General features: G+C 44.4%; 1 protein-coding gene and 1 long non-coding RNA gene across 7 annotated transcripts in view; one reads left to right on the top strand and one right to left on the bottom strand.

The window, feature by feature from the left end:
• Window positions 1–13965, top strand: part of LOC147106289 (uncharacterized) — a 313882-nt gene that overhangs the window by 26449 nt on the left and 273468 nt on the right. The gene's annotated exons all lie outside the window — the stretch shown is intronic.
• The window catches only part of ptprq (protein tyrosine phosphatase receptor type Q), a 278107-nt gene continuing 273388 nt past the window's right edge, over window positions 9247–13965 (bottom strand). Inside the window, 2 exon segments of the mRNA XM_086009276.1 lie at window positions 9247–10452; window positions 12522–12645. Of these exon segments, the coding sequence (XP_085865402.1) occupies window positions 10415–10452; window positions 12522–12645 (162 nt within the window). The 3' untranslated portion in view covers window positions 9247–10414.

The raw sequence follows: 13965 nt of genomic DNA, 5'->3' as shown, positions 1-13965 counted from the left end.
AGACTGGGGGGAAGAGAGAGAGTGAGAGACTGGGGGGGAAGAGAGAGAGCGAGAGACTGGGGGGGAAGAGAGAGAGCGACTGGGGGGAAGGGGGAGGAAGGGGAAGGGGAGGAAGGGGAAGGGGAGGAGGGGGAGGGGGGAGCAGGAGGGGGGAGTGGGGAGGGGGAGAGGGAGGGGGGAGGGAAGGGAGGGGGGAGAAGGTGGGGGAGGGAGGAGAGGAGGAGGGAGGAGAGGGGGAGAGAGGGGAGGCAGAGGGAAGGAGAGAGAGAGAGAGAGGGGGGAAGGAGAGAAAGAGAGAGATTGGGAGTGTGAGAGAGAGAGATTGGGAGTGTGAGAGAGAGAGAGATTGGGAGTGTGAGAGAGAGAGAGATTGGGAGTGAGAGAGAGACTGGGAGTGTGAGAGAGAGAGATTGGGAGTGTGAGAGAGAGAGAGATTGGGAGTGTGAGAGAGAGAGAAACTGGGAGTGTGAGAGAGAGATTGGGAGTGTGAGAGAGAGAGATTGGTGGTGTGAGAGTGAGAGACATTGGGAGTGTGAGAGAGAGAGAGACTGGGAGTGTGAGGGAGAGAGATTGGGAGTGTGAGAGAGAGAGATTGGGAGTGTGAGAGAGATTGGGAATGTGAGAGAGAGAGAGATTGGGAGTGTGAGAGAGAGATTGGGAGTGTGAGAGAGAGAGATTGGGAGTGTGAGAGAGAGAGAGATTGGGAGTGTGTGAGAGAGAGAGATTGGGAGTGTGAGAGAGAGAGAGATTGGGAGTGTGAGAGAGAGAGAGATTGGGAGTGTGTGAGAGAGATTGGGAGTGTGAGAGAGAGAGAGATTGGGAGTGTGAGAGAGAGAGAGATTGGGAGTGTGAGAGAGAGAGATTGGGAGTGCGAGAGAGACTGGGAGTGTGAGAGAGAGAGATTGGGAGTGTGAGAGAGAGAGAGATTGGGAGTGTGAGAGAGAGAGAGATTGGGAGTGTGAGAGAGAGAGAGATTGGGAGTGAGAGAGAGAGAGAGAGAGAGAGAGATTGGGGGTGAGAGAGAGAGAGAGAGATTGGGAGTGTGAGAGAGAGAGAGATTGGGAGTGTGAGAGAGAGATTGGGAGTGAGAGAGAGAGAGAGATTGGGAGTGTGAAAGAGAGAGAGAGATTGGGAGTGAGAGAGAGAGACTGGGAGTGTGTGAGAGAGACTAGGAGTGTGAGAGAGAGAGATTGGGAGTGTGAGAGAGAGAGATTGGGAGTGTGAGAGAGAGAGAGAGATTGGGAGTGTGAGAGAGAGAGAGATTGGGAGTGTGAGAGAGAGAGAGATTGGGATTGTGAGAGAGAGAGAGATTGGGAGTGAGAGAGAGAGAGATTGGGAGTGTGAGAGAGAGACTGGGAGTGTGAGAGAGAGACACTGGGAGTGTGTGAGAGAGAGAGACTGGGAGTGTGAGAGAGAGAGAGATTGGGAGTGTCAGAGAGAGAGATTGGGAGTGTGAGAGAGAGATTGGGAGTGAGAGAGAGAGAGATTGGGAGTGTGAGAAAGAGAGATTGGGAGTGTGAGAGAGAGATTGGGAGCATGAGAGAGGGAGACTGGGAGTGTGTGAGAGAGACTGGGAGTGTGAGAGAGAGAGACTGGGAGTGTGTGAGAGAGACTGGGAGTGTGAGAGAGAGAGACTGGGAGTGTGAGAGAGAGAGACTGGGGGTGTGTGAGAGAGACTGGGAGTGTGAGAGAGAGAGATTGGGAGTGTGAGAGAGAGACTGGGAGTGTGAGAGAGAGAGACTGGGAGTGTGTGAGAGAGACTGGGAGTGTGAGAGAGAGAGATTGGGAGCGTGAGAGAGAGAGACTGGGAGTGTGTGAGAGAGACTGGGAGTGTGAGAGAGAGAGATTGGGAGTGTGAGAGAGAGAGACTGGGAGTGAGAGAGAGAGAGAGACTGGGAGTGAGAGACAGAGAGAGAGAGATTGGGAGTGAGGGAGAGAGATTGGGAGTGTGAGAGAGAGAGATTGGGAGTGTGAGAGAGAGAGAGATTGGGAGTGTGAGAGAGAGAGACTGGGAGTGAGAGAGAGAGAGATAGGGAGTGTGAGAGAGAGAGATTGGTAGTGTGAGAGAGACTGGGAGTGTGAGAGAGAGAGAAACTGGGAGTGAGAGAGAGAGAAACTGGGAGTGAGAGAGAGAGAGAGATTGGGAGTGAGAGAGAGAGATTGGGAGTGTGAGAGAGAGAGAGATTGGGAGTGTGAGAGAGAGAGATTGGGAGTGAGAGAGAGAGAGAGACTGGGAGTGAGAGAGAGAGATTAGGAGTGTGAGAGAGAGAGAGATTGGGAGTGTGAGAGAGAGAGACTGGGAGTGAGAGAGAGAGAGATTGGGAGTATGAGAGAGAGATTGGGAGTGTGAGAGAGAGATTGGGAGTGTGAGAGAGAGAGAGAGATTGGGAGTGTGAGAGAGAGAGAGAGACTGGAAGTGTAAGAGAGAGATTGGGAATATGAGAGAGAGAGAGATTGGGAGTGTGAGAGAGAGAGAGACTGGGAGTGAGAGAGAGAGATTGGGAGTGTGAGAGAGAGAGAGACTGGGAGTGTGTGAGAGAGAGAGACTGGGAGTGTGAGAGAGATTGGGAGTGTGAGAGAGATTGGGAGTGTGAGAGAGAGAGAGATTGGGAGTGTGAGAGAAAGATTGGGAGTGTGAGAGAGATTGGGAGTGAGAGAGAGAGACTGGGAGTGAGAGAGAGAGAGAGACTGGGAGTGTGTGAGAGAGAGAGATTGGGAGTGTGAGAGAGAGAGATTGGGAGTGTGAGAGAGAGAGAGATTGGGAGTGTGAGAGAGAGAGATTGGGAGTGTGAGAGAGAGAGATTGGGAGTGTGAGAGAGAGAGATTGGGAGTGTGAGAGAGAGAGAGATTGGGAGTGTGAGAGAGAGAGATTGGGAGTGTGAGAGAGAGAGATTGGGAGTGTGAGAGAGATTGGGAGTGTGAGAGAGAGAGATTGGGAGTGTGAGAGAGAGAGAGATTGGGAGTGTGAGAGAGAGATTGGGAGTGTGAGAGAGAGATTGGGAGTGTGAGAGAGAGAGATTGGGAGTGTGAGAGAGAGAGAGACTGGGCCGCCGCGGCCGCTCACCTGGTGGCTTTGGGTCGGGCTCTTGGGCGGGGCTTTTGACGCCGCGGGGAAGTTTTGTGTGCGGCAACTCCCAGCACGGCCTGCCGCGGCCGGTGACCTGGTGGCTTTGGGTCGGGCTCTGGGGCGGGGCTGTTGATGCCACGGGGAAGTTTTGTGCGCGGCGGCTCCTGGCACGGCCCGCAACTCAAGGCCCAGGCATCCTGGGCTGCTAGGCCGCGCCCGGCGCCGGCACAGCCGCTCAAAATGGCCGTCAAAGTAGGCGAGCCTCCGGGCGAAGGGCAGGGGATCACTTCATTTCCTACTGTTGCTAAATACAATTTAAACTCAAATAAATTGTTATTTTCCTTAGTTCCCTAACACACAGAAAGTGTGGGGGAAAAATCGTGAAGAATCAAGATGGCGGCCACTCACCTCAGTTCATAATGATAAGGCCCGCCCACACATGCACCGATTGGTCGACCGTCAGGTCACTGAACTGTAGGATTGGTCAATCGTCAAGTCACTCAACACTCAACTGTAGGATGGCCCGCCCGCACGATGAACCCGCCCCCGTAACGCAGCGATTGGTCAACCGTCTGTCAACTGTCAGGTCGCTCCACCGTACGATTGGTCAACCTTCACGTCACTCAATGCTAATGAGCAAATGAGCGGAACTTTTCCCATTTAATGAGCAGAATTTTGAACGTTTTTTGGATACCGTGGGCACGATTTTTGTCTGACGGAGAAGTAAATATGCCTATGACTGGTCCGTAATCGTAAGCTTTCTTTTGATGTGACACGCGTGTAGGTACGCTCTATAACTTTTGAACGTATAGAGAACAGACAGACAGACAGACAGAGACAGACAGACAGAAGAGGTCTTTTATATATATAAAGATATAGATAAAGTGTGGGTATCAGAGATCAACAGCTGAGGAATGCTACTGCTAGAATCTTAAAGGTGAATTGCTTTGTATCATTGGGGATTCTATATAAAGAGTCATTACTTTACTTTGGAATGATTCTTTTGGAAAATATTTTTGCACTTTACAGGTTCCTAGCTTCATTTGGAAGTCTCCCTTAAGATGGTTTCTTGTTTGGAGATTTTCCCTAAAATGAACTGTAAGATTCGCGAAATTTTCATTAAATAATCACGTAGGAAAGTAGGGTTAATAAAACAGCTTTATTGACCAAAAGAAGCTTATACAGAGAAACCTTTGATAAAAGGGCACACAAAATGGCCGCCAGACCTCGTGACCAGCTTCTGGGACCATTTGAATTTCTGTTACTGCAAGCCAGACAGGCTTATGGATTGAGGACAATAAAAGCCCGCGAAAACCAGTTTCGGGAAGCCGAGACTCATGGAACTGAGTATACATATTGATTAGATTATAAGTACAGGACAGATTTGGGTGACAGGATGAGACCCATCAAGAAATGGGCGGACAATTGAACGAATGCTTAAACCCATTACACTGTACAAAGAGAAGCCGTTTAACAGCCATCCAGGGCAATCTCCAGACCGATCAATATACAAACCAAGTTACGGTAACAAAGCAAAGACATTATCGGCCCAGGAAGGCCAGTTCAGCTATCACCAACTCCCGTTATGAAGACAAAACACCCCTGCAGAGAGTTCTGCCCGCCAAAATTATTACAAAGACAGGACTGTGATTTGGCGGGAGATAAGAATGTTCCAAAAAGGTATAATTGTGGATTGAGTAAAGTCCATCAGTGAGTTCTCCATCGGTACGCTTCGGGACAGACTCCATCGGAACTAAGCAGCACTTCGGTTCGGACCTTCGGAACAATTTCGGTTCGGAACGTGTTCGGTGTTCGGCCAGGAAAGGCCCGGCCACGACGAGAAGAGTTCGGCTTGGAAGCCAGCTCGGCCAGGCAAGGCCCGGCCACGACGGGAAGACGACGAGGGAGGCCCGGGTACTTTTGTCGGGAGATCATCGACGACCCAGGCCGGAGGAGAAGACACTCAGGGCCCGGTACTCCAGTTCGTCAACATCACATCGGCGAGCGCTCATCGCAGGAGAACCAAGAGGAAAACAAGCTGCACCAGAAGCTTCCAAACCCACGTGACGACGGAAAGCTGTGTCGAAAGGCTGCAAAGCCTTTTTCGCAATTCTTAAAGTGGTGAGCATGAATCCCGAGTCCCTCAAATCGAAACTTAGTTAGGCTTAGGGGAGGGGGGTTAAGGGTAATTGTAATGTGTTACCCCTTTCACGATGTGCCGTGTGTTCCCCATTTCTATAGAGTTAAGTTTATAGATGTGTGCATGCTTGTAGTTGCTTTAATCTGTGCATATGACATGTATTTTATAATGCTGCAAACTGTTCAATAAAGGCATCCATTTCGTGCTATTCGACCTGGTCTATTGAGTTTTTCTGCACTACAGCTCCCTGCACCTAAGTCCAAGGTCTAGAACCATAGGGGCGAGTGGGTCGAACCACTCACGGGTAATTATTGCAAGAAGCCTGGCAGGAGACCAGAGCAAGCAAGAGAAACCCCCTACAAGGGGAAGGCTACAAAATGTTTTTCCCCTGGGGATTCCCCTCTATGATTTATTTGTTTGATGAAAAAGTAGGCAAATGGGAAATCCTTTTACATAAGATAGTACCTCACGCGATCCAGACCCTCCTACAAATATCCAGTCACCAGGGTCTACAGCCTCAGAAAATCATTCCTTAATATATCCATGGAACTATGCTTCAGGTGGTCTCTATGTTTGGTAGATGATCCAGGGTGTTCTGCCTTGCAAAAAAGCCTTCTCTGATTATGTTGCAAAGCCTGGCATTGGACTCAGCCACCATTACTGCCACACAGAGTCTTGGCAGTGCCTTCATATGGTTCTGAGACTCTGGAAGCATTTGTCTTTTCATGGCAGCATTCCTAAGATCATCGTCAACCAGGATTTGACATCCTCTAAGCTTCTGTCAGTTAGATCATGCTCCACCTCCAATACCTCTCACTGGCTTCCTTCTGAGTTGTGAATCTGTACCACCCCAAATTAACCTATCTGGGCTAGTGAGTGTAAATGGTAGGGTAATGACAGAGTGGGTAAATTTCTGCTGACACTGCTGGATGTTGAAGGTTGTGGCATCAGTTCCCTCTCTCTTTGTGCAGTGCCTTTCTTGCTTCAGACCTCTGTGGAGATAATAAAAATGAGAAATGTAATGAGTTTCCTGCTATGCACTTTTCCCCTTCCTATTAGGCTCATGTAAGGGTCTCCTCAGAACACGAGCCTTAAATAAGAGAAACCACTTCTGATCCTTGACCATTAGCACTTAGCCAGCACAACCCATCTGTGGGTGCAGACCCTCCTATGTCTCCATTCCCTACAGCATTAGCTGAGTTTCCAGGAGTTGCATGGCTACTTCTCCATGTTGCCTGTCCTCAGGAATTGCGTGCAATCTTTTCCTGCACGACAAAAGAATGCTTGTTATTATTGCACACAGACCATTTAATCTGATAATTATTTGAGAATTCCCACAGAGTTAGTGAGACTTCAACTGGCATACATGAATTGCAGGATGCTATATCCATTTAATTGAAATGTTCCATGTGCAGGAGTCACTACAGTTCATTTAGTGTTCAGGGTGATACTCTTAGGTTTGTGAAATCACTTTGAGGGTAAATACTGTCTGCAATGTACAAAATATACATTAATGGCAGCTTGCAGCCATCACACTTACCTTGTGGGGTCATTAAAGTCCATCAAGCATCAGAGAGGGATCCTGGGGTTTAGGGAGGTGCCACTCACTTCCATATGGTTTTGGCTGCTGTAGTGGCAGATTACCTGCCACCTTTTCCCACTACTGCATCCTTTGTTGCAATATTGTTCCAATAATGAGAATATTTATATCAGACTCAGAATTTTGCTGCTCCTCACTTACTTGTATCTGTTAGAGCCATGTCTTCAGCTTCCTGAATACTGGTTATGCTTTAAGATAATTCTAGCTTTAAATGTTACAGCTGCATCCTCAGAAGTACTTCCTCCACCTTCCATGCATTATCTTTCCCAAGCCTTCTGGGCACAGTGCACCGATTCCTGGAAGAACTCACACAATGGTCCCCTAGCAATATTCTACTGAAATGGCTTCACAATTTCTGGCAGGGTCAGCAGTGGGTCCATAAGGTAGTGGAAGACCAGCCCCACTGCAATTCTGGTGACATATCACAGGACATGGAATTTTGGGATCCAAGCATCTAATTTCTGTGTAAATGCATTAATTAACAATGTACTGTACAGCAGTTTTCCATTCATATATTTTTGGTTTCATGAGGTGAACAGCAATCTGCTAGATGAGGTAGAATCCATTTTACCTCATCCTAGGATACCTTGTGTTATGGAATAATACAGTGCTTATACTAATGCTTATGCAGCTGTTAAAGGATTATTAAGAAATGATGAAAAAATGCAATTTGATTAAAGAGATTAAAGGCTAGGGATTCACTATCAAAGCTCTTCCTAGCTGATATGTTTTCATTTTATTGTAATTTTGCCTGCTTTTGACCTTGGCGCAAGTTTCACCTTTGCTGGATATGTTGCAGGAAACTTTTGTGTCCTATGAAGTTTTGAGGACTATAGCACTTACAGTGTGCAGCAAACATCAACAGTTGGAGTTACTATACATTTCTCCATTTAAAGTTCCAAATACAGGGTAGGTTTTGGTTAGTAAATACCACCATTGTTTGTACATAATTTTTACAACAGTAGCTTATATTTCACCAACGATTTTTGTAGTTTAAGATCTTGCATGTTAATACTGCATAGTAAGTGTCTACATATCATTTGGCTATAGAACAATAAGGTTCATGGAATACCATTAAATATTAATGTATTTTAAACAATTTTAAAAAGCTCCAAATTAGGCAGGGAGCAGCACAAGCATTTGAGAATTATATTTGAGTTTTACTGCTAATAAATCTTCAATCTCCACAAATCAGAGAATTCAGCATTTAAAAAGAAAAGGAGAGACTTGCATTTATATAGCACCTTTCACGACCACTGGACGTCCCAAAGCACTTTACAGCCAATTAAGTATAGTCACTGTTGTAATGTAGGAAACGTGGCAGCAAATTGTGCACAGCAAGCTCCCACAAACAGCAATGTGATAATGACCAGAAAATCTGTTTTAGATGTTGATTGAGGGATAAATGTAGGCCAAGACACCAGGGATAACGCCCCTGCTCTTCTTCGAAGTAGTACCATAGGATCTTTTACGTCCACCTGAGAGAGCAGACGGGCCTTGGTTTATCATCTCATCCGAAAGACAGCCCCTCCAACAGCATCAGCCTAGATTTTTGTGCTCAAGTCTCCGGGGTTGAACTTAGAACCCACAACCTTTTGACTCAGAGGCGAGAGTGCTACCAACTGAGTCACAGCTGACACTGCTAGAGCAAGAACAATTCAGTGATGTGCAATCTTAATTTTATTTAAGCAGCAGGATGATGATCTAAGGTTCACTTAATGACTAAGTATTTATTTATGGGGTCCTTGTGATGCATCAGATTAAAGCATAATTCATGGGTTTGCTTAAGTTAATATTTACATTTTTAAAATATTTCTGTTGGAGTTATGTTTGTGCTCAGGGACCTACAAATGGCAGATCGTTGAAGAATGCAAATCAAGTTCTCATGCATTAACTCAATGGAACAAGTGGTTCCATTATCATGTAAGAAGTCACACAACACCAGGTTACAGTCCAACAGTTTTATTTGAAATCACAAGCTTTCGGAGCGCTGCTCCTTCGTCAGATGAAGTGGAGAGATGCATAAAGACACAGTTTATATAATCAGAGAATAATGCCAGATGATTACAGGTAATCTTTCTAACTGCCATTTATCACACTTCGGCAGAGAGATAATCACATCAATCAAAGGTGTGAATGGTGTCCAAACAGGTCAGTCAGGAAAACATTACATCAAAGTTCTTGCTTGTGTTTCAAATAAAACTGTTGGACTATAACCTGGTGTTGTGTGACTTCTTACATTGTCCTATAACCTGGTGTTGTGTGACTTCTTACATTGTCCACCCCAGTCCAACACTGGCATCTCCACACCATGTCCATTATCATGGCAGCACATAGTGGCAGTCCATTGTGGGATGCTGGGATGGTGTAGCTCACAGCGATTGCTAGTCTGTCAATGACATTATTGACCACAGTCTTGTAGATGCATGTACACATGCAAGGATAGAACACTCTTACCAAGTGCAATACAACAGATCTAAATATTGGAAGAACATTACCAAATAAATGCAATATTTTATTGAGTGGAATATGAAAGGATTTGCAGAGTGGGAGAGAAGCACATAGTCAGTTACAGGAAGTGAGAGACATAAAATATTTTTTGGTCCATGAGCAAAGCCACAGGAGCTCAACTAGTATTAGATAAATATGTATAAATTAATTCCAGTTACTACACTTTATTCCCAGTTTTCAGAGTTTACACTTTTACTTAGGTTACTAGGTGATAAATTTGCTTGACAATGTAAAAGAAATTTTTAATGGATTGGTTTCTCAATAGACAAGTCTTTTCACTGTTCAGCACAGTAATAAGAGTACTTAGAACTAAAGAATGGAACTTCATCCAGATAAAAACAAGAGCCAACCTGATAGCTCTGTTTGAGCTGGCGCTGGGCAGTGAGTGTAAACAGCAGAGTGTCCCTGAAGAGCTACTGTCTGAACTGCAGTAGGAGATTAATCTCTGTGGTGTCAGAGGGGTGAGTGTTCAGCTGTTAGGGATCACAGACTGTTCTGCCAGTGTGCACTGAGTTCAGCTACAGACACTAAAAGCCAACATGTTAGTGGAAAGCATTGGATCCGAAGTGAAGATAATACAGAAGACACAATAAAGCTTTGGTAATTGAAATAATATAGACAACTCAAATATGATATATTTACTTCAAAATCACACACAACTCGAATTTACAGATACACACTGCAAGCTAAAATGTACACAGCAAAAGCAACATAGTGCCATGAAAATTTAATTTTACATCATATTTGGCTCACTTTACATAAAAAAATGGAAGTTACAAAAGAGTAAAATTAAGCAGTATAGTGAAATGAAATCTATCAACGTGTGATAGATATATTAAGTGATGAAAATAAGCGCCTAGAATTTATGCAAAAAATATGCAGACTATTAATTAATTGATTATCCATCCAAACCAAACACAAAAGTGTAAAGAATCATTTCATAAAGGCACAGTGGTGATAAAGGAATCTGTCATGCTGGTAATTTAAAGAAGTCTATTTACAGAGGAATTTTGGCCCCTACTCATAGAAGCTCTCGTTAATTTCCTGAAATGAGTTTAATGAAACCTTCTTAATATCCTTCAGCAGTGTCTGAGAATTACATGGTTGTTTCCTCCCACTCCAATTCCACATCACCTAAAAGAAATGAGCAGAAAAGTCAGTATTCACAATGTAGCAGTTTTAAGCCTGTACAAAGGCTGCTCATTCCTAAATTGTTGACGGTGCATTTTGCAGTCATTGACAAAGCAGCTCTGCACATTAGACTCTAGGGGGCCAATTTTAACTCGGGTCTGTGGGGGTCAAAGCAGGTGGCAAACCATCCAGCCTCCCAGAACACGAGGCCTGGGACATTTAAACTCCCGGGCCTCATTTGCAGGCACAGACTCTGATTCCTGCCCAAAGCCAGCGGGAATGACATCACCATTGTCGGGCGGGAGTCAAAATTGGTGGGGGATCAGGCTGCCATCGGGGATCCATGGAATTGGTCCCTGGCAAGGTAAGTATGGACTGGGGGGGTGGGGGGCATCTGTGAGTCCACAAGCGAGGGGGTGGGGGGCAAGCCCAGGAAAGGGGAGGCTCAACATATCTTTGCACTTCTGAACCTTCTAGTCTACAAGGAAAAACATTTTCAAAAAGAACTTACCTGGGCCTGGATCCTTGCCGCCGCCAACCTTTGCGTGCAGGCCATAGTTGGGCCCATGGTTGAAATGGCGTACGTGTCCAATGATGTAATCGAGACGCAACACTGCCATTTAAGTTAGGCACCCGCTCTGCTGGGGTGGGCGGCCTTCCCGTGCCTGACGTCAGGTAAGTAAAATTGGTTGGGGGTGGGATTGCAGCGTAAACCCCCCCCCCCCCCCCCATTTGCCCAAACCATTCCTGCAGTGTTAAGACCAACTCAGTAATCACTAAATCACTTACATGTCAGCTGTGGCTTAGTGGATATCACACACGTCTCTGAGTCAGAAAGTTGTGGGTTCAAGTCCCACTCCAGGGACTTGAGCACATAAATCTAGGCTGACACACCAGTGAAGTGCTGAGGGACTGCTGCACTGTCGGAGGTGCCGTCTTTCGGCTGAGATGGTAAAACGAGGCCCCGCCTGCTCTCTCAAATGGACGTAAAAGATCCCATGGCACTATTTCGAAGAGCAGGGGAGTTATCCCTGGTGTCCTGGCCAATATTTATCCCTCAATTAACATAACGAAAACAGTTTATCTGGTCATTATCACACTGCTATCTGTGGGAGCTTGCTGTGCGCAAATTGGCTGCCGCGTTTCCCACACTACAACAGTGACTACACTCCAAAAGTACTTCATTGGCTGTAAAGCGCTTTGAGACGTCCGGTGGCCGTGAAACACGCTATATAAATGCAAGTCTTTTTTTTCTTTCTTTTTTCTTCAGCTGGGAAGGTGTAATAGTCTGAAGTTTAGACTTCTTTAATGTTGCTGCCAGTTTCATTACGACTGGCCAAGAGTAGGCGTCCTGCTGTTGAGCGGGACTTGTCCTGCTAGATTTTCTGCCCATTTGATTGACAGTGGAGACTGTGATTTGAACTCTGTCTCTATGATTGGGAGCTCAGCAGTCTTCCACAGAGTTCCTGCTTACCCACAGAAACACTTCCTAATATTAAGCTCCAGTAAGCTCTGTACCATGCTATCTTTGAGAGTCATGCAAAGAACATATAACAGAACTTTATATATAGACATTATTCTTATAGAATGAGGAACTATCCATTATACCTGAGTTTGTGATATTTAAGAGTGTTATGGGATGGGGCTGGGGCTAGGGCTGGGGGGCGGGGAGGGTACTTTGCTAGATATAAACTGGAAATTACTCAGTGATGTTATCATATGAATGCTTACAATGCGTCATTTCAAAGCTTACAATGTTATCATACGTGCACTTAATACATTTATATCAAGTTCCTCTTTCTGCCTTTCTAATGGAAGTATGAATCTGTATAATAATGTTTAACACCCATGTTAAAATAGTGGACAGAGGAATTTGATGTGAATGTGTTAAGTGTTCATATGATAACACTGATCACAGTAATTTTCAGGATATGTTTCAATATATTCTTGGATCCCAGTAGTAACAACAATACTTTATGCTCTAGAAATATTACAAAATGGGGCTATTTCTATGAGAGATTCAATTTTACACATAATTAAATGTATGATTAAAACTAGACTTGTCATATTACCTTCCATTGTATCCAGAGAGTCCATTTTTTGCAGAGCGGCATAATTTACAAACCACAGCGAACGACTGATTCCTTTGTTATTCAATAGATCCAAAGCACACTGATGTAAGAACATGTACTGGGCCTGCATTCAATTAAATGTTGAAACTTTTTTAAATATTAAAAACCCCAAATAGATTGAAACTGAAATTGGGAAGTTTAATCATTTATTATTAAAACATAACTTAATTTGTACTGTCCAAATTAATACATGCACATAATACATTGCAATGGAAATAATATGGCTCTACATCAACTCTCAAACAAGTTATTAGAATTGTATTAATCATGTTAATTTCAGCAAAAAAAATATTTGGACTGGGGTTTTCTTGACTTCATAATTCTTTCACTACATAATACATAGGTAACAATGTCAGAAAATATAGTAATCGCAGTTGTCTCTTAACTGTGGCAATATGTTAGTACCATCAGGATTAAAGACCAATAGACAGCCGAGTGTTTGAGAGACAGTTGATGAGAGGTTTAGAACTGGTCAGCTGCTGGGTGACATCACTTTTATTTTTTCAAACAAGGCTGAATTATATTGAAGAATCATATAGCATACAGGATTGTACAAGCTACAAAGCAGCCTACTTTCTTGTCTCAAATTCCTTTTTGCCCCTGAAGTTTGAAAAGGTCCATGTGTTGGAGTCTCATTAACTCCAATTAGAGGAAATTGAATAAAAAGCCACCTTGTCATAAAAGTCTCTAAAAGGTCTATAAACTCTAACTGCAGTGATAGTGGATATATTTTAAGTGGATTTCCTTGGTGTATATCAATCTATATTGTGCTGCGTAAAATGATTATGCATAGGACACTATTAAGAATAACTCCATGAATAACTGCTTCTCATTTGCAATGTTCAACTATAATGTTACTACCTAGAACTCACATTAAGTTAGATTTTCTGATTTGTGCACACCCAGGGTGGGAATGGTGCACAGTGGACATCCATCTGACACACTGTGCACAACCATTCTGGGTTCAAGCCTGATTATTATCCCTTGTGAGCTTTGGATCGTTCTGGGAGCTTGCTAGGAAGTAGCTGCTGCAGCTATTAAAAGGGTTGCAACAGCCATTTAAAAGAAAGAATCCTCTTAAAGGTAAGTGGCTACTATGAGAGGGGAAAGCATTTTCTATCCACAAAGACAGTCTTTAAGCAATTGATAAAATGCCACAAGAACAGAACTCCCAGCTTTAGTAAGGGAGAGATAGCATCCACGCATTTTAAAATAATCTAGGGAAGAGATAGCAGAGGCATTACTACACATATTTAATAATTCATTAGAAAAAGGTGTAGTGCCAGAGGACTGGCGGATAGCTAACATAATACTGATATATAAGGGACATAGAACATGTCCAGAGAATTATAGACCAGTCAGCTTAACATCGGTGTTAGGAAAA

Source organism: Somniosus microcephalus, chromosome 16 (genome assembly GCF_052327205.1).
Source record: "Somniosus microcephalus isolate GS21.2 chromosome 16, FLI_Smic_1.0, whole genome shotgun sequence".
Classification (NCBI taxonomy): Eukaryota; Metazoa; Chordata; class Chondrichthyes; order Squaliformes; family Somniosidae; genus Somniosus; species Somniosus microcephalus.
This window is presented reverse-complemented; position numbering and strand designations above follow the sequence as displayed.